This window comes from Pararge aegeria, chromosome 6 (genome assembly GCF_905163445.1).
Source record: "Pararge aegeria chromosome 6, ilParAegt1.1, whole genome shotgun sequence".
In the NCBI taxonomy this organism is placed as follows: Eukaryota; Metazoa; Arthropoda; class Insecta; order Lepidoptera; family Nymphalidae; genus Pararge; species Pararge aegeria.
This window is the reverse complement of record NC_053185.1, coordinates 11,095,897-11,120,495: the sequence shown is the minus strand read 5'-3', so window position 1 is coordinate 11,120,495 and position 24,599 is coordinate 11,095,897. Positions and strand designations below refer to the sequence as shown.

Sequence of the window (24,599 nt, the reverse complement as noted above, 5' to 3'; positions counted from 1 at the left end):
TAAATGTAGTAGATGCGTTACAGTCCTCTATTCCAAACCTATTCCTTAATTCTAGACTTATAACTGCTGCTCATAAATCAATCAATTGTACCAAATTTAACGTAAGCAAGGGGTGGCGAGCGGGAGGAGTGGATTAATAATCGCAAAGAATCTGCTTACGTAATACTTGAACGGCCCCTGTCGATAAGTGAAGAATTGGAATGTCGGTGACGTAGTGAAGTAACGCCAAAACCAATCTTGCCCTTTTTTGATCAAGGGCTATAAGGCCGGCGCAGGTAGTTTGAATACTCACGCGGCGCCTAGCGGCGTGAGCGCGGTGGGTGCGGGCGCGGCGCTGGCGGCGGCGGCGGCTGCGCGCGCGGCCGCACCGTAGTTAGCGGCCGCGGCCGCCGCCGCCGCGTGCTGCGCCGTCGTGAGCGGGGACTTCAGTAGCGGTGCCGCTGCGGCCGCCGCTGCCGCCGCCGCCTGCAACCACGCCGATTCCTAATACGACCTCGAATGTATCATTTGCGTGCGTGAACAATTTAAAAGTAAAATTATTAATAAATAAAATTTAAAAAAAACCCTTTACATAATGTTTACATAAAATTATGTGTGAGCCAAATAAAAAAATAATTTGTTAGGTCCTTGGTACCGGTCATTATTCCAATTTCCTCATAAATCTAAACAACAAAACAAACACAAAAAAGAAATATTTTTATTTTTCATTTCATTCGTTAACTTTCCTCATTTGATATCCATATCGCGGCTATCTTGGACAAATTTTTATCAAACATAACCAGAAACACTCCTGACACTTTTCAAACAAATCAAACAAAATCAAAATCGGTAAACCCGTTCGGGAAATACAATGCTGAAGATATACACACAAACACACACAGACATATCAAACTTATAACACCCCGTAGATTTTGCGTTGGGGTTTAATTAATTAATTAATCATCATCATCATTATCATCAACCCATTACAGACCCACTACAGGGCACGGGTCTCATCTCAGAATAAAAAGGGTTTAGGCTGTTGTCCACCACGCTGGCCAAGTGCGGATTAGTAGACCTCACACGTCCTTGAGAACATTTTGGAGAACTCTCAGGCATGCAGGTTTCCTAACGATGTTTTCCTTCACCGTTGAATATAGTGATATTTAATTGCTAAAATTAATATTAAAATTCTGTTTAAACTTATAGCAACTTCTGAAAAGTAGCCTACGAGAGGAAGAGATATAGATTTTAAGAGTATTACGATAAATGCAAGCTTTTATGAAAATATTGTAATTTACTCTCTCATTCGCACGCAGACTTAAACCTGTATATTTATGCGTTTGTTTCTTTATCGTGCCACATTTTCGATTCATCTAGTTTTTAATCACAAGGATTATATAGACGCTTGACTTCAGAACAGTTTCACTATCCGAATTCGGCCACGGTAGAAAGAAAGACTTTTCATCTATATCCTACACTAATAAGCGACGTACCAAATTAATAGAACCCTATTAATATTTATTGCAGTTTTTACATATAATTATGAAGTCGGCACCTAATATAGGAATATGCCTAGTGAAAAACATTGAACAATGAGCCCACAAAGGCATAAAAAACGTTTAATATATAGGTATTAACATGTCTTATCCATACTTAGTTTATACATTATAATGAGTTAAATCTATTATGTTCAAATTAATGATTTTTACTTAGAAACACGGTTTAGATGATACCCTTACCGCGTTTTCTTCAGATGAACTTCGCTTTATCGAGAGTAAAGCCATAATAATGCGTAAGTATAAACAAAAAAATAATAAGAAAATAAATAAATCGACGTATACTTTATTTACATTACCATGCAACGTCCGTGTACCACAAACCTACACGTTAAAAGAAATTTTTCTGCAGCAAATTACGAGGATGCAATAATAGGAAAAAATGTTATGCAGAAGAATTTGGATGTAAAGGAAAACAGGTAAAATTAGGTGCTGATAGAAGTTGTCATGCAGTAGGTAATAAAAAGAAAACAATATTCATGGCTGTCACAAACTAAGATGAATTGCTGAGTTTATGTAAAACACTATACTAAATACTCGGTGATTGTTAGTATTTTTATAGAATGGCAAGTAATACTATTCAGTGTTGTGGGCTCAATGTTCTACTCGGAGCATGAAAGACATTAGCGTCTGATTGTCAACTCACAGCTTGCGCATACGCCTAGAACTAAATCACCCACCACTACTATCGGACAAAGACCAACTGAGCAGAAAGCACCGTCGCGTTCTGTTACCACAACACATAGTGCACCCTGCGTTACATGGACCAATCAACGGGACCACTAATAAAACAGCAACCAAAATCCCAGCACTCACTTCAAAATTATTAAATTATCAAACTGTACTAGCGTGGTGGAACATGAATTAGAAAGCGATAGATAGTATGGATATTTGGTCGCATATCGGGCGAGGGCGACCGCGCGACTTTACCTCTGCTGCGGGCTTCGCCGCCTGCAACAACATACGGACGTTCACCACCCAACTAGCACGAAAAGTTAACCGTACTCTATACGACTAGACCGTTTAAAGAATGCATTTCTAACAGGTAATTATTAAATAGACGATGTAACTTTGAAGTGGCGTTAAATTTACGATAGAAACTAGACTTAAGAAGTAGACTTCAACTTATGAAAAACGTTAGAATTTTGCGCTAAATTAAATGTTTAAAGATCACTTTTTAGGTTATGTGAACTGTATATATCCATCTGACAGACGTCAATAACACATTCCTTCTACGGCCGGACTTCATCACTGCATAGAAGCTACTGCCACTATGGCTCGAGTATTTGTACAGTATGTATTGCCATTGATAAATTATCGCCGAAACAGGCAGGCGCTATAGGGCTGATATGAAAGCTGTGGGAGTGAATGGACAATTATGCTCGAAGCATATCTAAGTAATTAAATCAGAAAAAAGGAGATCTATAAAAGAGCCAATGTTACCGAAACCTCAACGAGTAGCGAAGCTATAGTGGCAATGGAGGTTGACCTAGCTCGAAGAAACGATAAATTGCGCCCTGAACTACAGTCTACTCCGCACTCTAAATGTAGCGTTAGTTACTTCTCAAATAGGATGACAACAACGAGACGCAGTGAGCCGGACACAGATTGTAAAAAAAACCGTGAATTTTGGAAATACGAACACCAAAAATGTCCTACCGTCCATCAAACGTCCTTCGGTTTTATGATTTAGATTGTAATAAGGCGTAAGTATAGCATAAAGAAGCCGTTATAAAGCCTTAAAAGGCTATACCTCGTAACTGTTATTGTTAACTCTTCTTGCTAGTTTGGCATGATAGCTGCGATATACGAAACTTTCGTTTCGTATCACATCTCAATAAATAATATAAAGTATTTTGGCTCAACTCAAAACCATTGGTTTGAAAATATTAAAATTTGATTTTTAAATGGCATGAGTAATAAATACTCATGCCTTTTAAACACCGATTATATTGGGGATCAATTACCTGGAGTCTGTAGTTCGAGTCAGCTGTAGCCGCTGCAGCTAAGAACGGGTCGTAATATACGCTGCAAGTTAAAAAGGTTAATTTAAGTAAACTATACAAGCTCACATGGAAAGCGGGTTCTACTACACTACGTAGAAAAAGTTTCAAATGTAATCTATTCAGAGAAATGTTTATTAAACTTTTAGTAGTGACTTTTCATATAAAAATAACGATAAAAACATAATCGGTAGCACTGACATGAGCCCTGTATGTGTGTGCGTTACTCGTGGGTGAAGATGTGTTTGACTTATGGTTTCAATATAATCTAAATACCGTAAAGTTTTATTTCTGTTTCCATGGCAATTCTGTGACTCTATTTTACCCCAATTGTTAATGGTTGTTTTAATATTATCTAGAACCATAAAGATTATTCTGGTGCCATAGTAATCCGTGACCCTAATTGATCATACCATCAGGTGTGTGTTTAATTACACACACTTGATGTTATGGTTATTGTTTTGATGTATCTCAAAATATATTGATCTCAGGAAAAAGTTGTTGAACAAAAATTATCATGAATACTGTATGTATATGGGCTTTTCAACTAACTTTGTATATAATAACTTAAATTTCTTATAACGATTTGACTTTGTATACATCTGTGTATTAATACATCTATTTTTATAAAGTCTCTTGTAGAGGCTAGCCATTATTTTTTATTCATAATGAAAAAATATTCGAGGTCTACATTTCAATTGAATACAATGTATTTTCTTTTGACTTACTTTATCTCTCTTATTGTGTGTCTTCGAATAAATCTAGAATAAATTATTATTGTTATGCCGCTATGCTAATTTAATGCAAACTACGTAACACTTAAAGCTCTGAAGTGTATTTTAATAGTATCCAATTATTATTTACTGTTTCTATTACTAAATTATTAACTGTGGAACACCAAGTTATGGAAGTTGCCCAATCAAATGTCAAACTAACATTACCGTTGTTTAATTCAAGTCTATGAAGAAGGAGGAAATTGTATGCACATGCGTCGAACAATTTGTAAAATCTATTCATCTAAATTTTCTAAAATACTCTTATTTAATAGAAAGTTCCTTACAGTACATCAAAATCTCAAAACGAAGTAAATTCAATCGATTAATAATTTCAGCTAGTGCGATTTCTATGAGACAAAATAGCAAAATGTTATTCCTATTAAGCTTTTACATGACTATACCAGAAGAAAAAAATTAACTATTTAGCGACTACAAGAATGGTAACACATCTTTCGCATCATTGTCTTATTGATATTAGTAACGATATATATTTATGCACATATATATATTTTTTATTAATAGTATTTTCTTTATGTTAATATTTACTTAGGTGCGTATGTAAGCTATGGAATTATTAATTTCATAAAATCAAGCGCAAGCGAATGTTTAAATGCGAAAAATGCATATCCCATGTAAGTAAATAACAATTTTATTATTAAAACTAATAATTAAAAAATATATTATTTTAGTAATAAGTTTCGTACCAATCATGTTACTGGAAAAGGAGTTGTGGGTTGTTTAAATATACGGGCGTAGGATAGGGAGGATACCAAAGGATAAGCTTCGCTTCCTGTTTAGATTAATAAACAAAATTTATATTAGATTCGTTCCCGAATTGAATCCCACTCCATTATAAATAGATTCCTTAAAGCTTGACATTTATTTTAATTGAATACTATTTCTTCAGACAGATTTTAATATTTTGTGTAACATATTTTAATGAAGCGTAGCTTTCTAGCGCTTATAAAACAGTGTTTGTTTTAAATTAATAGAAATAATATAGAGTTCGTTGGGATACATTTTTTTCTTATAGGTTTACGTTTTCCCACGTTCAGTCATTTGATTGAATCTTATAATTCACTATTTAAAAGTTTAAAACTAACTTAATTTACAGGTAAAGAGGAAGGTCGTCAGCTTTCATTGATAAGTTTGCTTTAACACTCGAACTTCAAGTAAAACATGTGAACTGTGCAACCACCGAATAAAAAAATATATAATACTTTGAAATAAAGGTAAGCTAAAAACCAATTATAGATACCTTTAAAAAAAATTGTACAGATCACGGATAACTTAAGACCAGTTAAGTAAGATTACTTAACTGGTCTTAAGTTGGCCCTTCAGTTGATTGGTTGAGCAAATTGAGCATCATTGAATTCCTAAAAACTCGTGAATTACTTCAGTACTGCACTGAAGTTAGATCACGCGTACTTCTGTACGATCAGTTAGTAATTAATGGTGGTTACACAGGTATGAATGAGGTCTAATTCGATTAGCTACTTAGAAATATCCAACCCTTCAAACAGCGTCTCAAGCCGTTTATCATCATTTTAACCTATTGATCTCATTTTAACTAATACAGTTGTAACCAAATCGAAGGAATTAATTATAAAATGAGACGGAGTGATTTAATACATTAGCTCCAAAAGTAGTGTCTACCCAAATAATAAAAACGCAATTTCTGCAGAAAGTTATTCTTATCCACAGTAGTTTTGATTTTTCATTTAACATCAAAATAATTTATGTTTAGGAGATTTTTAATGAAAAATAATGACTTGAAATGTTAAAATAATTATTACTTGTCTAGGCATATAAAATTGTATGTCAATGATTTACTTTCGTTGTTTTATTTTGTAAATGTCGTCTAACGCACGTGCGTAATTTTCATTTTCTTGAAGAAGAAATTACATATTTTTCATACTTGTACCAAAAGTACTATTATTATTACTTCATTGTTATTTTCGGGTTTTGAGTCCTGTAAAGTCGGATATTTGTAAGAGATCGGAGTTTTTGTGGATCGCTAGGCGGTGCGCGGGTGTGGGACACAGCGGGACAGCGGTGCGTGGCGGTGGTGTGAGTACTCACGGTGCGTATGCGTGCAACGGCGAGGCGAATGCGGCGGCGCGGGGCATCACGGCGGAATGGAGGGGGTGGGGGTGTGCGGGCGCGGCGGGCGGGCGCGGCGAGCGGCCGCGCAGGACTGCCGCGCCGCGGAGAGCCGCCGCGGGGGCTACATGCAACACACAACGAGCTACTGGCATGCGGGTGCGGGTGAGTTACCTGCGTCGCTGCGCGGCGCGCGGCGCCAGCACGAGCGGCGGCGCGGGCGTGGCGGCGGGCGCCGCGCCCAGCCACGGCCACGTCACGCCGGACACCCGCAGCCCTGCGCACACATCGCGCTTCTACATACCTACTCTCACTGACCGCTTACCCGACACTGATCACCGCTCAGCCAGACCACATGGCGAGATGGGTATGCACTGTAGACCATCGCTGAGCCGCCCTCGATGTGTTCGTCCCGCTCGTACGAATGCGATACGGGAACCGATCGCGTTACGTTCAATAGGATTTACCATATGATGTTCGCCTCCTCTGCGTGGCCATCCACAGCGGCATTGAATCAGGATTTCGACTTCCGAATAGTTTTGCACCTCTAGGATGTCCCAAAAACTCGACAGTCTTTCATTTTTTTCAGAACATCACTCAGCAAACAATACCACGCAAATCAATTTGGTATAGTTTTCAGGATACAATAAAAAAACTCTCTTATCATTACTACTCTACTCATTACGAAAATCACTCTATATTAAATCGATGAAAATCACATGATAAAACTGTCTAAAATATTTAAAAAAAAGGGTTTTCTTTTAAACTTAATAGACGTAGCAGTATTTATAGGCTCATAATTGATATTTTCATACAATGATCAGAGAGTGTTTCTGTGGGTTCTGTTAACTGTACATAATTTCATTGTTAGCTTAGCGATGAAAAGTGTGTAACTCCCGTTAAAAATGTTTAGGTCCCTAGGTACAAACCCATTTTATTCTAATTAACATTTATACACTAAATGTTTTATATTAACATTAATTTAACTAGGAGCGTATTTGAAACTCTTTCTTATATAACGTCTCGCGATCGGCTCCTACGCATTGTTCTAACGGACGCGGAGATTGCTTGATTTACAAGTCATATCAGTAGAACGCAGTTCTTACAAGTTCGGTCAGTATAGAGAGCGTCGTTTTGGAAAATCCAATAAATAAATACCGGTTCAGAAGACACGCTGTAACGCTTCACGTTTATATTAGATGCAAATCCAAAATGCGAATAAGTTAATGTCCAATCATTAATCACAAATAAACAATAAATCTAATGTTACTATTCACTATGCACTAGAATGCAATTCAAAAGAACTAGTATAATCGAATATCCATTATTCACATTGAGTGTACCGGAAAGACAAGGCCATGCCACATTACAGCACGACTTAAATAACATCGCGGAAGTAAAAATGCTCACCACCGTGCTATTGATTAAACACATACCTACTTTCTGCTCTAAAGAAGCATGGCCGTTAGGATACATTTTTACAGATTCGTGACATACAACATCTCATCGAGCAATAGAACTAATAAACCATAGTCCCACCACATAAGTAGAAAAAGATCATGCTCGAATGAATGTTATTACAATAATGTAAACGCGGAAGCTTGGGTCGACAAGAATGGATCGAATGAGAAGAGGAAAGGGTCTCACCTTCGGGCCACTGGACACACACTGAAACAAAACAATGGGAGGCACATTACAAAGTAATTCTCCTTAATGCGTAACACTACACAATGATAACGTTCCTAGAAGACATTCTTCACTACATAATGGAAAAACAGATAGTGCAAGACCGAAATCGCATTCATTTAAAAGTTGAAAAAAATAGAAAACATTTTGATAATTAAAGTGAAAACTAAGAAGCTGACTAGTTCAGGTGTTATCCGGATAGGTGTTGGTCAGGAGTACTACGGAGTTGCCGGAGACAGACCGTTTTAATTTTACAAAATTCAATAATTGAAATCACGACAATTCGCAAATTTATTTTTACAGCATAGTTTAAAGCTTTAATTATCCCGACTTCGCAGGTGCTAGCTTTTTTTTTCATGCAGACAACAACCGTTTGCAGTTTAACTGTTGATTATAAAAATCATTGATCGAAACTTGACAAAAAAATGATGAAAGATTCTTAACTGTTTTCTTAAAAATCGGTTTTTGTTATGATTTTATAAGGTGGTACCCCACTGAGTTATGCGTTATTCATTATGCGTCCATATCTGCCAACGCATGAAACGTGTTAAGCGAATAGCGAATTTAGGTAATCGTCGGTTTTTTGGCACGCATCAAAGGAAACAAATACGCGGAATATGCGCATAGACTGCCCATACTTTGACCAATTATTAGATTCGCAAACATCACACTTATTAGGCAATATGTTGGTCAATTTTTGTTGTTTGCACATCGCTGTGTTTTTGTCATATTGCCAAACACGGTCCACCTGATGGTAAGTGGAAAACCTTCACCTATAGACAGAGCAACACTTTGCAGGGCATGCGAGGACCACTTGCTGCAACGTGCCGCTCTTTATGCATCAACTTGAGGCGTAAAGCTTAAGACCGGATCATAGCAATAATGCAGCAATGCTTTTTAGCGGCAGAAATAAGCATTAGCTTATAAGTTGTAGTCGTATAATGAATTACGCATAATGCAGTGTGTTTCCGCCACCAACAGAATATAGAAGAATAAACATTACGTTTGCATGGACTGTCTCCGGCTGCCGACGTGGTCTCATTCTCTAAATAGCATTCACCTAAGTACTAGCATTCCAACGTATCTAGGTAACATGTAACACGTGGAAACATTAACATTGACAACACCGATGTGTATAAGCCAGCACCCTCACCCAAAGTGGGAACTGATCCGTTTCTAGCCAGAATATCTGGATGGGTTAAAAGAGAAAATCCTAAGATGCATTATATTATAAACACATACAATTATATTGTAACTATTTGTTTCGGGGGAAGTGATGGAGTTTATAACTATATGACAATTTCAGTGCAGCATACGGATAGTTATTTATTTAATTATTCAACAGTTAAAGAAATGACCATTATTTTTTTATTTTTTTAATGTTTTGCTTACCGTTCGGAACTGCAGGCGGTTTCTTCGTCTGCACTCTCGCTGTAGCGTTATTAACCTGCACGGGAGAGCAAGATATATGTTAATAAAAGAATTTTAAATCACGCAACGGGGTCAAACATAAGAAAATATAATGAAGGTTAAATCTTTAAAACGGAAAACGTTTTATTTACCAATTAAATAAATAATATTTTTAGAAACTTGACCAGAATAAACTTTGTTAAAGACGGGTATCGAACCCGTTTAAATAAAAGAAAATGAAAAATAAATTAAATTGTAAATAATCAAATCATACAATTGATTAAAAATAAATTGAGTTGGTCTTGCTAAAATATGTTAAAATTAATATAATAAATTATTAGAATCACCTGTTCACGCTTACATATTATTTGCATCCGTTTTTAAATATGAGTAAGTATCAAATTAACAATATATATTGCAGAAGCATTGTTTTTTATGTTTGTAACATTAAGGCCCTAATATTTTACAAACAACATTTAAATTTATATTTTAATCACAGACTAGTAAAAACTATATTATTAATAGTTTTATCACAAACCTAAACCTATGACCTAAAGATCTCACGTTTACTATAATATGCAACTTTTATATTCGAAAATGGTTTTAATATCCTCATTAATATTATAAATGCGAAAGTGTGTTTGTAACCTTCACATCGTAACAAAGCAACCAATCTTCTTGTTTTGGCATTAAGTTAGTTGAAAGGACGGAGAGTAACACAGGTTTTTCATCCTAGAAAACCAAACGGGTCCCACGGGATTAGTAAAAAACCGTGACAAACCCGAACGAAGAACACGGGCAATAGCTAAGCAATAGCTATAAAGTAGATTATAAAAACTTTGCTTCTGGAACTTATACATTGCAAATTTGAAAGTGGACTTTAAAAACGGTACATATAATCAAGACTGCCATTTGCTATAATTATAATTAAAGCTACGCACAACCGGCGACGAGACGCACAGCAATGCTTTGCATTATAATGTGTGTGTTTAATTAACTAAGGACCTATTGCTGGCACCTTATTTGATCCGTTGAGTCAATTTGAAGATCACGTAAAAATTTATTAACTATGCTTTGTCTAATCTGGGATGATACTTTTGACAGCTCACAGTAAGGCTTCCTAACCTGGAGCGCGATAGAATCTACAGAGATCTGCTTCGCGAGGCGTACTTCAAAAAATCAAGAAATTATGTGTTTATAGTATTTGTGCAGCGACGTCACGGTTTGTTCCCACCGTTGAAAAATAGTGTGGAGATCATCAAGCTTATCCATCCCAGTGTTGGGGTAGTTTTATTTTTCTTATTCTTTTTTAACATTTATTATTTATTATGGTTTTATTAGTTTCATAATGAGGATGTTTCTGCGTCGATCTGCCTAACTATAAGTACTTATCTATTTTAACTAGCTAGTTTAGACGCGGGCGCCGTGGAAAATTTCATAACTACAAGTGCGAAGCTGTCTTAATAAGGCTGGGAGCCCCTGTTATAATAGTTAATTAATTTATTTGATTATCGATTATTCTTCTTATAGAACTTTAAATCGATAGTTGCATGACAATGCTGTATGGTCAGATTATAATTTATAATAATAAAATTTGAATAGTTTTTTTATTAATTTTTTTTTTTTATTAAATTTATGAATTTAACATGCTACACAAATGGCAAAAAAACATGAGTTATAATTTCTTAGATTAAAACTATAATTATTTTAAATTTAATGTTACAAATAATTGCGTGATACATAATTGCAAATAACTTTAATATTTACAAAAAATAATAATATTGTTCGTTATCAAAATCTTCATCTTCAATGAAGTACGACATTATCTGTAATATGTTTTGCCGGTAAATTTGCGGACGTGGGCTGCCAAAATCATCGTCATAAATTTTACATAGCATAAGTAATTAATGTGTAGGCTTCGACGAGCGCAGCGTTGCCGTGAAACCCGCCCAAATGTGCGCGAGCCTTAATAGAGTATAGTGTGTATGGTATCTTACCTTTGCGCCATCAGTTGGTAGGGACCGTTCTACATTCTCTGTGAGACTCTCATTCGATCGGCATATTAAATGACCGTCTAGAGAGTAAAGGGATAAAATAAATAAGGTTTGTATGTGGATTAGAAGTGATGTTACAAGACGGGGGCATACTTAGTGCTAATATGCGGCCGGGCGCGGCCGGCATGGCATGGCAGTAACTACAGAGCAGACGAGCGCAGGTTGCGGTGGCGGTGGGCGTAGGAGCGGGATGTTAAAGTTACATAGTGCTACGGATGGTATTCATTGAGTCATGCACACCTCTATCTTTCTGCCCTCAACCACGGTGCCGTGTAGACGCTCTCGTGCTCGCTCCGCATCACCACTATTTGCGAATGTTACAAAACCGAATCCCTGCATGCAAGACAGACAAAACATGCATTAAAAACAGCGTCGCTCAAAAAACAACGTGCAACAAAAATTAACATTTATGCATTGCATATATTTTTTTTAAATTGAATATTCTAGTGAAATAATCGATAGGATATTATTGTTTTGATTTCGTTGATAGTTTGAGCGTAATCTAGCTGAATGGGTACACATAAGCGTTTGTATTACAATAAATTATACATAGTGTCGCTCGACCTAGCATTTCGATCTATAGGAAAGAGTTTGTATCACTGTGTAATATCGACAAATATCATAAGGATTATTATAAAGTCTAATATGATAGTCACTACAATTTAAAAACTTACTAGAGTTGTGTTAGCTGCAATTTGATCTAAAAGTCATCGCTCATGCAGGGAATCTAAAATTATCTACGTCAGCTAATTATGTAATTGGAAACCTCAAAAATAACCTTTATTCTACGCGGTATTCTTTTACCGATTCGTAGCCTGTAATTTTTATACAAACTCCCTGCTTTTGACCTATATTTTTGAAACATTTGTGCAAAATCTGTACAGTGCTAAAAACTCAGTTTAATAATAAAATTAAAAGCGATAATAAGGTTTGCCATAATTTATACATGTGTTACTCGATAATAAATTTTAAAAATGAACTCGTTTAAATACTATATTCATATAAACATAATATATAAAAGTCATCTAAAACTTATCAAAACGATTCAACAATAATATTATTCGTGCTTAAGGGTATGATAAACTACTATCAATACACGGTGATAACCCATAGATACAAAAAGCAGCTAGCACAGCACACAATACAGTGGAAGAGACGACTCGTGAAGGTGGCAGACATGTTGCTGATTGTACGAAACGCTTACACTTATAAAAGCATGACAGCTCTATTATTTATGATAATTAATCATTCTGAGTGCATTTATTTAATTTAAACAATGAAAGGGACGTAGAAATAGAGGTAAAGCGAAAAAGACAGTAAGACGAAGAATAAAAGGAAAGGAAAGTTTAAAAATAGAACGGGGCTCTCTCGCGACCCCCGTTGCAGTCTCGAGCTTTGAAGACGGGCGTGACACAAAAACTACCGTCGACGACACAGAACTCGATCCGATAGGCGAAGAAGACGCTAATGACATTCAAGATAAGCGAAACTAATTGATGCACCATTGTTACTTCTAGGAAGTATAATTTGCGTTGTCAATTGATTAATATGGTATATAGGGTCAGCAAAATTTACATGCCCAAAACTAAAGAATTCTGTTCCCTGGTTAGGAAGCGTATGACTTTAAAGTAATATTACAATAAAACTGGCAGAAAAAAATTACCAAACTAAACATCTGGATTATATCTCAGAAAATCTCACCGACCAAGCTGCACTAACGTAAGTTATGAGATTAAAAGAATAATATTCTTAAACAACTCATTGCAAGAAATACATTTAAAACCACTTTACAGTAAATAGATTATAACAGGAAATCAAAATGTTGAATAGAGCCGTGCCGTTTGGTCGGTAATGTCTTTATTAGTGATGAATAATAGAGCTGTCCTATAAATATGATTTAGAAAATCAGCTGTTATATAGTGACGATGCATCATTCTCTAATACTGCATATCCCAATGTGAGGCATTGAAGAAAAAAATAACTTGGAGCTATTATATCAAAAGAGAAAAATACGTTTTAGACATGAGCGAGCATGGACTACTGTAGGGGCGGTCACCAAACTGACACAAGGAAAGCAGTAAACACGAAAAAGCGGTCAATCCAATCAATTATTGTAAAAATTATTTCGAAAAGTATTTCTTGCTATGCCTTACTCGTATAGGGTTTACATCAAAAGTGAGTTGTTTTTTGAGATTCATATAAATGTGAATATTTGTAGATGATGCCGTTAAGACATTTATACCGGTGACTCGCTTTTAATTTAGTCTTTTTAAATAAATACTTTTGTTACATTACATTTTATATTGGAATACTAAATAATAAAGCCTGTCACGAGTATAGTACGTTGTTTTTTTTTTAATTGCAATAGTTTTATAGAAATTATTACGAAATGAGAATATACAATGCAATTAGAAATTCTGCACCAAACGTTAAAACCAAGAAATATGCTAAGAGAAAGAGTTTTGGTTTAATCACGAATATTATTAAAACTAAGCCCATTTGCCTTTATCTTTTTGTTAAACTAGAATAAGTTGATTAAATAAAAAATAAGTCTTATATTTAGATAAAATTTCAAAACTCATAAATTTGTTACTTTAGTTTGGGCAGCTGATAAGTACTAAGATACCTAACTATGAACCCTCCCTAGCTATTGCGGCTTTTTTAGAATTTTAGGAAGACTGCCAAACCAACTGGAGGACAAGCTAAGAAAATGCAGCTGGCAATAGCTATGAAGTGCTGATTAAGTGTACATTTCAGGAATGACATTACAGTGTTTTGCTACTTTTAATAATAAAATTACTCTTTCATTAAGATTTTTTTTTGTATAGTATTTTTCACGTTTAAATTATAATAAATATTTTGAAAAAAGAAATTGGGGAACCAAAATATATTTACTTTAAAGATATAAAAATAGGCATTCCTGATTGTACAATTTTAAAGATAGAAGCAATAAAAATGACCAAAATCAAAGTAAAGCAATCTCGTCAAAAAACATTATTTGGTATGCGAGTTTAACCATTAATTTATTGCTCCTTTAAATCATTACACGAATACAATTTATTCATAGAGTAGCCAAGGTGAAATCATTATAGATTTAAAGTTGGCTACTTAAAATAAAGTTTGCAATAGGAAACCACCACTCTTACCTTAGAGCCGCGTTCGTTGAAGATTATTTCTACATCAAGTATTGTGCCATATTGCTGAAAAGTAAAATAACATCTATTAAGTATGGTACAGACGATAGCGACTTTGGTCGACAGCGACTCTGGCGGAGAAATATTTTCTGTGTGGACGATTAAGATGTAGCAGTTCAGCGATCGTATCGCTGCAATCTGAAAAGTCGCTAGTTGCCACCGACATCGCTGATGTACTCGCGTGGATGGACGTGACGTTTTTCATATACATAACCTGTTTTGTTAGCACGGCTCAAACAGTGATTCCAAATAAACCTTTCTTGGCGGGTTTAGTTAGGTGAGCATCCTCATCCTTTAAAAAAAATTAGGTTCTTGTGCAATTAAATTGACCTACAGGAGAATATCGCGGGTCTTTGAAATAAGTATTACTTCGCTCAACATGTACGTTTTAACTAGTGTCATAATATATGCAGAAAACAGTCTTCGACTCTCAGCAGACAATATAGAGCAGCATAAGGGGAGCACATGGGAGCATAGGCAAAGCAAACATAATTTTTGTACAGCCCTCTGCTGTGAAACAAGCTTCTGAAAGATCGCTCGTTGGGGACACTCGACTTGAATCGTCGAGTCGCTGTCGATTAAAATCGCTGTGTATATACCTAGCTTTAATTTTCTTACTGCTAAAAAATAGCGACATCGATACGTGCCGTGCGTTTTAACTTATGTACGTACCCCAAACATGTTTCTAAGATCGGGATCTCTAAATCTGAACGGTATGTTGGAAACGTGAAGCCGCTTCGGTTGCGAGGCCTGCGAGACAGGCACGAGGCTCTTGTCGGGCGGGGCAGGCGGCGCGGCGCCGGCCGCTACGGCCGCGCTGACGGCAGCCGCAGCCGCGTGAGCCGCGGCCGCTTGTTGCGCGACCGCCGCCGCTGCGGCTACGCTCACTGGTGTGCTCTCATCATTGGATTCTCCTTCGCTTTGCTGTCGAATAGCAGATGTTTTTTTTTTATTTACACAGTGATGTTTAACTGTATTTTCCCTTTTAATTTTTATTCCACTACAAGTTAGACCTCTTAAAATAGCGCCCTATGCGGTAACAGCTGCTTCGAAAACATATATGAACACACAGATCAAAGACACTGTTACTAGTCGATAACTGCGTTTTCATCTTAGACTGCGTTCTCTGCAGCTTTGTGTTATTAGCATTTGCAAGACCTATTGTGGCAGTGGCGTGCACTAGGTTTTTTATTTGTGCAGGAAGATGACATAAATTGGAATAAACTCTCCTTTAATACGAGTTAGATAAACATTTAGGGTAGGTGGTGCTTCTGTGCCGTGTGGACGGCAGATCAGAATAGAGTTCGAGAAGTTCAGAACGGCCGGCAGCAGCGTCCTGTATACATTACTACTGTGATCACCAAACCGTTTGCCCAGCGTGGCGTGGTGATTATGGACATATCCAACCGTTGGAAAGGCCTTTAGTCCATCAGTAGACTGTTATAGGCTATTGATAGTGCTTTTGCGCATGTATGAAGTGTACGCTACCATTCCTGGTATTTTGAATATATTTGCCATCAAAGCTGGGGACGTATAGGAATCTTTGTTTTATAATGTAGAGGTATTATTTTGGTTCTATTAGAGTTCTGTGTGTATACTTCGATGGGCTCCTGGATGGTTTGAAAACACAATTGAACCAGGAAGGTGGCGCTGCTTTAACGGGAAGACGACATCTGCCGTGTCCGCTAGTCTAGTATATTTGTTATCGTAGCTGGGAACGGTTAGGACTCTATAACTTACTGAGGTATTATTTTGGTTTTCTACTGAGTTCTGCGTGTGTGGCTGTGGTGGCGGCTGGGGCGAGAAGTTGGTCGGCGGGAGGGGCACTTGCGTCGGCGGGCCCTCGCTCTTGACGAGCGGGGGCTGGGGCGGTGGGGCGGGGCCGTTGTCCGCCTTCACCGCGCTGAGGTCGCCGTTGGCCGCGAACTGCGCAGCGGCTGCCGCAGCCGCCGCCGCCGCAGGGAACGGGGCCGCCATCCCCGTGCCCACCATGTGCTGGAAAAATAAATAAACACCTCTTACATACTGTTACCTAGTTTAACTTTATGATATATTTATGTTTTTAAGTATTTATGGGTTGATTGTTTATATAATCTAAGCAATCCTTTACCTACCCCTACTACAGGGCACGGGTTTCCTCCCAGAAAGAGCCTTAAGGGTTTAGGCCGTAGTCCACCACTCTGGCCCAATGTAGATTTGTGCGCTTCAAACGTCTTTAAGAACATTATGGAGAACTCTAAGGCATGCAGGTTTCCTCACGATATTTTTCTTAATTTTGCTATTTACTACAAAAGCGCTATTAGGTATTATGGAAAATAGTAGATGATGGTCCGCGTTTAATCCTTCGGGAATTGTTAATTCGTAATTCCCCCGGGTTAAAACGTATCATACGAGCAGGTTGAATAAGTTTGTTTCGTGAAAATTGATTCTAAGATCGTTTCAGCAGTTGAGCCATGCGTAAGACAGAAATAAAACAAACAGACTCATCTATAATATTAGGATGGATGTAAGAAATGCATTAGGAACATAACTTCTCAAGCTGGTTCTAGTATTACAGTGCAGCTTGACTGGCTGGTTCTTCCTATCTATGGTTATATATTCACCTTCTTGTCAGTTAGTATAACAAATGATATGTCAACAATGAACGTAAATTCAAAGATAAATATGTTATGATTTCTAAGTACCTAAATGACAGTCATATATTTTGAATGCAACCACGGTATAAATATCATATTCTCTCTGGACACGAAATAGTTGCGTAAACGACCTTTGTGCATGATTACTACTTACTAGTATAGAGTATCTTAATTTGTCCGTTTAGTACAGTTATCAAGGTAAAAGTGGCTCGAAACAAATGTTTTGTAAAATAATGTTTTTTGTAAAAAGTATTGAAGGTTCTTTATTTAGATATTATACATGGTGAACATTTCTTTATATTCGTTTTAAATTTAAAAAAAAAGCGAGTCAACAGGTTTTCTTTTGTAAAATCTAATCGTATGCTAACTTTAGTTTATTTAGGAAAATAAAGGACGAAAATAGAGAGAAACACATAGACTGGAGTCGAATACAAAAGGCAGCCTTATCGCTTAAAAGCGATCTCTGCCAGGCAACCTTAGGATTAGGACAACAAGAGCGAACAAATAGGTGGTGTGAAATTATAATAAACCTACATTCAACTAACTACATACGAATACATAAACAAAAAATATAGAAAAAAAAAATATATATATTTAATAAAATAATAAACTAATATATATATTATGATAAGCGATATTAATGAATAGATGGTAAAAAAAAAAAGATTTATCTGCATTTTTAAACATATCAGGCGATTTTGCCTGTCGTATGTTATATATGTTTTATAGTAAGTTTAAGTGTCCAAATTAAGAATTACACGTGAATTAAGGGGGGTGAAGAAAGGGGGACCCACCAAATGTCTAGGTCCGCCTAGAATTAGACAGCTCAATGTATGGTTCAGACATGGGTTACCCTACCAATTTCAGTTATAATAGGGTTTGCTAGAGCAAGCGTCAAACATTTCCGCCTGTCATGGAGAACTAATCGTATCGTTGGTTTCGGTAATTATCGGAAACATTTATGACGATTGCTTCGGTGATATCGTTAACACTTCGTTGTAGACTTTCTAATCTACAACCAAGCAGTTCATCCAAAATAGCTATTTTTTATTTTATACTCATCTGGATAAAATAAAATCAAACTATTATAAGAATTGCCCGGAAATTCAAAGGGAATTTGATGAAACAGGGGAGTAGATATAGAGAGACACTCCACGCGAACAAAGGGAGTCAAACAACTACAATGGTGCTTTCCACACAGAAGTTTTAAAATGCTCTTTACAACATCATAAAAAAAGATGAATTTTGTAGATATTGTTTTTTGATTTAATATATTACTAGGGAGTTTCCCGGGTATATTTTCAGTGAGTGATTAATAGCCTTTTTCTACTGTTATCTTTTGCTATTCTGCTCTATCTTTGACCGTTAAAATTTATCCATGAAAAATGAAATCATGAATACAATAAAAATCTTGAAAAATTTATGTAGCAAAACTTTATATCACCATCATCGCTATCAACTGATTTCACGGCCCACTACCGGGTACGGCTCCCTTAGAATAAGAAAAGTTAAGGTTTAAGATCGGTAGACTTTTCAGGCACTTGAGAACATTATAGAGAACTCATCGCTTAAGCAAGTGAGCAAGCAAGCAATTACATTTGCTTACAACTCACATCGTTTGATCGAAAAGTTAGAGGAGCGTGCCTGGGATTGAACTCGGACCCCAGAAAGGTAGCCTGAAATCCAAATATAGTAAGTATAACTTTTAAATGCGTGTGGAGCATTACAATTCTCTGCTGTAAATATTTTATCGTAGATAGATGCAAAGTGGTGCGGAGTGGCGTTGCGGAAACGAGAAAATTAGGAAGTGGTTATTGGTCACAATTGCGTCGAGCGTTCGCAGCCGCTCCGCACTGAGCCAGGATATGCTTCGCACAGTTGTTTTGAATCTTGTTCAAACTGAAATTGTGTTTGGCTATAAAATTACCGTTGTTGAGAAAGGGATTAGTGGCAAAACATTAGAAATTCGGCTTAAGATAAACTATTTAAAAAGCGAAAGGGTTTAATAATTATTTCGTTAAAATTGTCTCTCATGCTTCTTAACACAGTGAATTTTGAGTATTGTACCTATGGTATTTATTTTGTCTAGGCGTATTATATACGTAATACGCCTTGTGATTAGACAAAAATGACAGTTTATATGACGAACTTTTATGTCAGTTGTATATAGTTTTATTAGAAACTAGCAAAAATGATTTAAATTCCATTACATCAAAGCATGGGCCATTATGATTAACACTTGACTGGGGACTGGCTCCCTAGACACATGACAGCTTCCATTTTCTCTCCCATTTGGAGCCACAAATGTGACATAAAGTTGTCTCTGGAACTAATATTCATAGTATTATAAACTATTCAGATTCCTGGGACATGAGTATTATATCTGCACAACTTTCAGAGCTACCTGAAAGTTACCAGAGATACCTAACAACAAAGTGACAATAAGGCTTTGCCTAGTGGTAATCATAGTAAGAAATATGAATACCTAATAGCGAAACACAGTTAAACTACTTACCTCACACTAAGATGGTTGTGTTTTAGGCAAGGCAATTCAACGAGCTACTTTCTACCAGTTAACCTGTTTTTGGTGGAACAGGAATTAATGTGTGTGTGGATAGTGAAATTAAGTTAAGGAAAATATGTTTGGAAAGAATTAAGTAAGTACCAATCTACTTATATAGTTTATATAGTTTTGGAATTTAATGTGGGATTACTAATTATTTATTTTTAATTTTTATAAGTACGCCTACACTGATATAGATACTAGTAAATAAGAAAAGAACTATGCGCTTGATCCATTAATTTAATCACAAGCCGCACGCAAACACATAAATTACTTAAATGTTCTTAAAAAGCTTCAAGTAATTATCAAAAAAAATGCCTTTACAGAAAAAAATCGGTACCGAACCGAAGCACAGCAACGTGGGGAACATTACGAGTTGACGGGATTTTACGATTTATAGACCACATGTTAACCTATATTTTTGTGATAACTAACGGTTCCACGCGATTTCGTCCGTGTACATCTTCCGATAAGTTTGTCATAGAAACTTTCATCTGTTGTTCTATACAATATACTACGACATATTGTATATCTCGTAGTATATTGAGAAGCTAAAGGTTATTTAATATATTGTAATATTAAATAACCTTTAGCCTCTCGGGATAATTGCTATCAAATGTAAAGATTTTTTTTCAAATCCGACTGGTATATATATTATATGCCTAGATTACGTAATAACAACGTAATCCGACAGCTAAACATGATTTCCGGGACACAAGAGTTTTAAACCGGGCTGGTACCGAGAATTTTAAAAGTCAATAGATGAGATATGCACTTCTGTATTAGTAGTAGTAAAAGTGTTAGCCGTTCCGTGACTATTGCGGTTTAAATATTTGAATACAAAATTCAGGATAAAGATAAATACCATTTTAAAGAAATTTATTGAATTGAGATATAATGTCGTATATTTTTTATAAAATATTATGAGAGATTGCTTTTCCTACAAGGTAATGTTTTTGAAATGAAATAAAATAATATCGGCTAATTTTTTATCGTTACGGCAACAGTAACCAGATTCGGCTTGTCTTCATTTTATTGAAATATATCTTGAATTTATAACAATATAGTATTTGTAAGACAACATATTAGTCTTTATAAACAAAAAGTGGATATAAACAGTCGACTTACAAGAAATGGTCATAAATTAGTGACATCTGCATATCGTCTGCGAAAGGTGCAGAAGTCATTTGTGGGATTGAGTATACGCTTTTATAATATGATTCCTAAGGTAATTTTGGACCTACCAATCCATAAGTTTAAAGAATGTGTTAAAACACATTTATTACAGCGAGGTTATTATACAATTGATGAGTTTCTTAATGAAAAGGTTGCTTGGAAGCATCCGGCTCCGCTTTCATCTCTCACAAGATAGAAAAATGAATGTTAAAATATAAAATGTAAATTTTTGATGTTGGAAAAGAGCAACTGCTGAGTTTCTTGCCGGCTTCTTCTCGGTAGAATCTGCCTTCCGAACCGGTGGTAGAGTCACTACACACGGACAGACTTGACGTTTCAAAAGTGCTTGTATTAGGCCTACTTGAAATAAATGAATTTTGAATTTTGAATTTTGGAGTGTTAAAATTATAACTACGCGACTGATGATACATATTGGCCAACATAACATTGTAAGCTTATGACGTTGCATGATGCACGTAAGTTTTCATGAGTACCTGCAGCTACAGAGTAATAAGACAATATTTTCTTAAGCTTTTGTAACATGATTACAAAAAAAGCATTTATTCGGTACAACAAAAAACAATTAATTACATCCATAGAATATGTACCAAAAGCAAACTTTTACGGTACACATTAGTGAATATAAAAGCGCGAAGCAATGGAACATTAAGAATTTATAAGGAAATTTGACAATAGCAAGCAATATACCAAACATAAAATGAATACATTTTCCATGAATAGCAAATTTTTACTCTTATTGTGTTTCATTTACAATGGGTCGGCCGGGTAAAAAAGCGTCATTCTAAAGGTGGGTCCGCATAGAGGGCAACGCAGTCAATAGTGAAGGGTGCTAGGGGGTTACTTTGAAGATATTAAATAATGGTTGCGACGAGTCATCTATGTTGCACCCACCTTTCTGTACAAAATCTGACCCCTGCTGAAAAATGTAGCAGCGACGGTTTCTGCCCATTGGGGTCTTAAAATTTTTAATCAATACTGTGAATGTGTGAATGGATGCTTAGCCAACTGGAGGAATTTATTATTATAACGCTTATATACACAGTACAACATTTATTTAGTAAGAAGTATCTCTAACAATTTATTTCGAAATAATGCCTAATGGCTTAGAAATAATCGTAATATTTCTGGATACAGGCTAAATAAGCCAATCTTTTAATAAACGAGTGGAAACTACATACTTAGTTAGAGTAAAATAACCTGGACCGCCGCGCCAGGGATATATTTAGAAGAATTTCATGAACACAAGCTACAAATTATGTACGGAGGCTAACCGGAGAGTGGAGTCTCCACTCTTCAACGGGAACGAAGAGCTCTTAGTTTTTGAATTATAATTGTTTACCAAGATAGATGTACTAGTTACATGAGTCTATGATATTTGCAAGAAACATGATATGCGAGTCGTATTTCTTGATAAAATATTCGTATTGCGCGAGTCGTATTTCTTAATATAAGCTTCAAATTGATTATATCACTGAAACTAGAACAAATTGAAACGCTTTAAGGCACCATATTAAAAGTACTGAAGAATATAACAGGAGATGCTCATAAAAATGTAGAACATTAAAATTATAGTGGTCACTCAACTTCGCGGTATACGAGTAATAAGTATGCTAGTTTTATACGAGATGGTTCTGGATGTGGAGATGCTACAAAGATCACATGCGGCGCGCCACCAACACCGGGCGGTCATATCCGGCATGTTGGGGCGGCCACGTAAACAAACTGACTTTTTTATAGAGCGTCTCTGCTATTCGTTCAGCGTTCAACCATACTGTATATACTACTCTTTGCTTCTAAAAACAGATGTTTATTACGGCTAGCTACACTGTTTAAGGTAAGGCAAAAGCGCACAATGTGTTTGACTTTGGATTCCATGAAAACAACTCATTAGTTTTGTCTCTGTGGCTTCCTTTGGTAATAATCTTTAGTCGAATGTTATTTATTTTATATTTATTGAAGTATGTACCCTAATCCTACAAATCATCTGGGAGTTTGTTAAATGAGTATGCATATATACTACTTCGATCAGTAATAATACAGATAGTGGAGAAGAGGTCAAAGTCTGTGTTGACTTCGACCTTCTCTTATCAATGTAATGAAGACAAAGATATTTATTAATGGAATAAACATCATTAAATTTAAGTTTCCGATATAAAATTTATTATTATCTTAATATTTAAAGTAACTGCCGGTTTCTTACTTGTATTGTCTCTCAATAAGAATTTTTTTCGAACAAATAGACCGAGGAGCGTGGGTGGAAAGACTTTCGTAGATATAATTAAGGGATAGCAACGGACGGCTGGTATATGTCATCGCGCTCATAATTGTAATTATATGATGAACAATTAGACGTAATTGATCTTAACTAGACTGAGCGTGTAAAACGTTATTGCTGAGACTGGTAACTTTTCAAATATTGTTCCTAAGTGTTATCTGAAAAAAAAAATATCCTATATTACTCTAGGAACTAGTAACTTTTCAAATATTTTACCTCAGTCTGGTTACACAACTAAACCAACGGCATATAAACACAGTGGTAAAAACCCCAAAATCATAGAGAAACAAATCGGGTAATATATATATAGACATATAATTTTTTTTAATATATTTTTAAAAGACATTGCAACATCTTCAGTCAAGAAACGCCACTAACCAATATAGATTACGTCGCACTAAAAGTAATTTGAATAAAAGTATTAAAAAAAAAAAATAATAACAATTGACTATGTTTGCCAGTGATAAGAAATCGGGCGACGAAGAGAGCAATGCTCGGATTATCTCTACGAGATAATGAGAAATGAGAAGATCGGTAGACCAGATTTACCGACATAGCTCAACGAGCGAGTGGCAATTGATATTATGGTATGTAGGTTCTGGAATGACGACTAAATCTAGTCGTTACAACGCACCATTGATAAGTCGGACAAAAGACATCAAGTAATTCCAAAGCCGATGGACACAAGTGGTACAAGTGTGTCCAGTGAGAGTTGATTGTTAGAAGATGATGACGATGATGTTTGAAAAGTCAACTAAACTATTGGCGGTCGTTTTTTTTTTCTAAAGTCCGTTGAGGAGATTCATACTCCATATATGAAGATTTTCATCAGATCTTTCTCCAAATTTAATTATGCAAAAAAACTGCATTTATTGTTTTTAAAATATGATACTTTAATAAATGCAGGTTTTTGCTTTACTGATAGCTAGTTCATGTGATAAAATTAACATCAAGAAATTCATTGGGACTAACGAACGCATTGATTGTGTCTTTATACACAGTGTTATTTTAATTGACAAAACATATTTTCTAAATGTCAGCCTCATTTAAAATATCGCGTAGTATAGTATATTTCCGTAGTTGCGCCTTGTAATGTATGTGTTTTTTTTATAAAGGCGTAGTGTACATGCGACAACCTATAACATGTGAAGAGTTCTCATAGGT

The 24,599-nt window shown here is 35.9% G+C and overlaps 1 protein-coding gene across 4 annotated transcripts in view; it reads right to left on the bottom strand.

Annotated features, from left to right (window-relative positions):
• LOC120624793 (RNA binding protein fox-1 homolog 1-like) overlaps nucleotides 1-24,599 on the bottom strand; it is a 77,681-nt gene that overhangs the window by 7,230 nt on the left and 45,852 nt on the right. For 2 of the 4 annotated variants that reach the window (XM_039891529.1, XM_039891531.1), the window contains 9 exons: nucleotides 16,505-16,759; nucleotides 15,437-15,688; nucleotides 14,717-14,770; nucleotides 11,811-11,903; nucleotides 9,499-9,553; nucleotides 8,068-8,088; nucleotides 6,400-6,544; nucleotides 3,506-3,566; nucleotides 293-483 (listed from right to left, as the gene is read on the bottom strand). In XM_039891529.1, coding sequence (XP_039747463.1) covers nucleotides 293-483; nucleotides 3,506-3,566; nucleotides 6,400-6,544; nucleotides 8,068-8,088; nucleotides 9,499-9,553; nucleotides 11,811-11,903; nucleotides 14,717-14,770; nucleotides 15,437-15,688; nucleotides 16,505-16,759 — 1,127 coding nt within the window. The remainder of the gene's footprint in view (nucleotides 1-292; nucleotides 484-3,505; nucleotides 3,567-6,399; nucleotides 6,545-8,067; nucleotides 8,089-9,498; nucleotides 9,554-11,810; nucleotides 11,904-14,716; nucleotides 14,771-15,436; nucleotides 15,689-16,504; nucleotides 16,760-24,599) is intronic. The other 2 variants (XM_039891530.1, XM_039891532.1) reach the window with 2 other exon arrangements.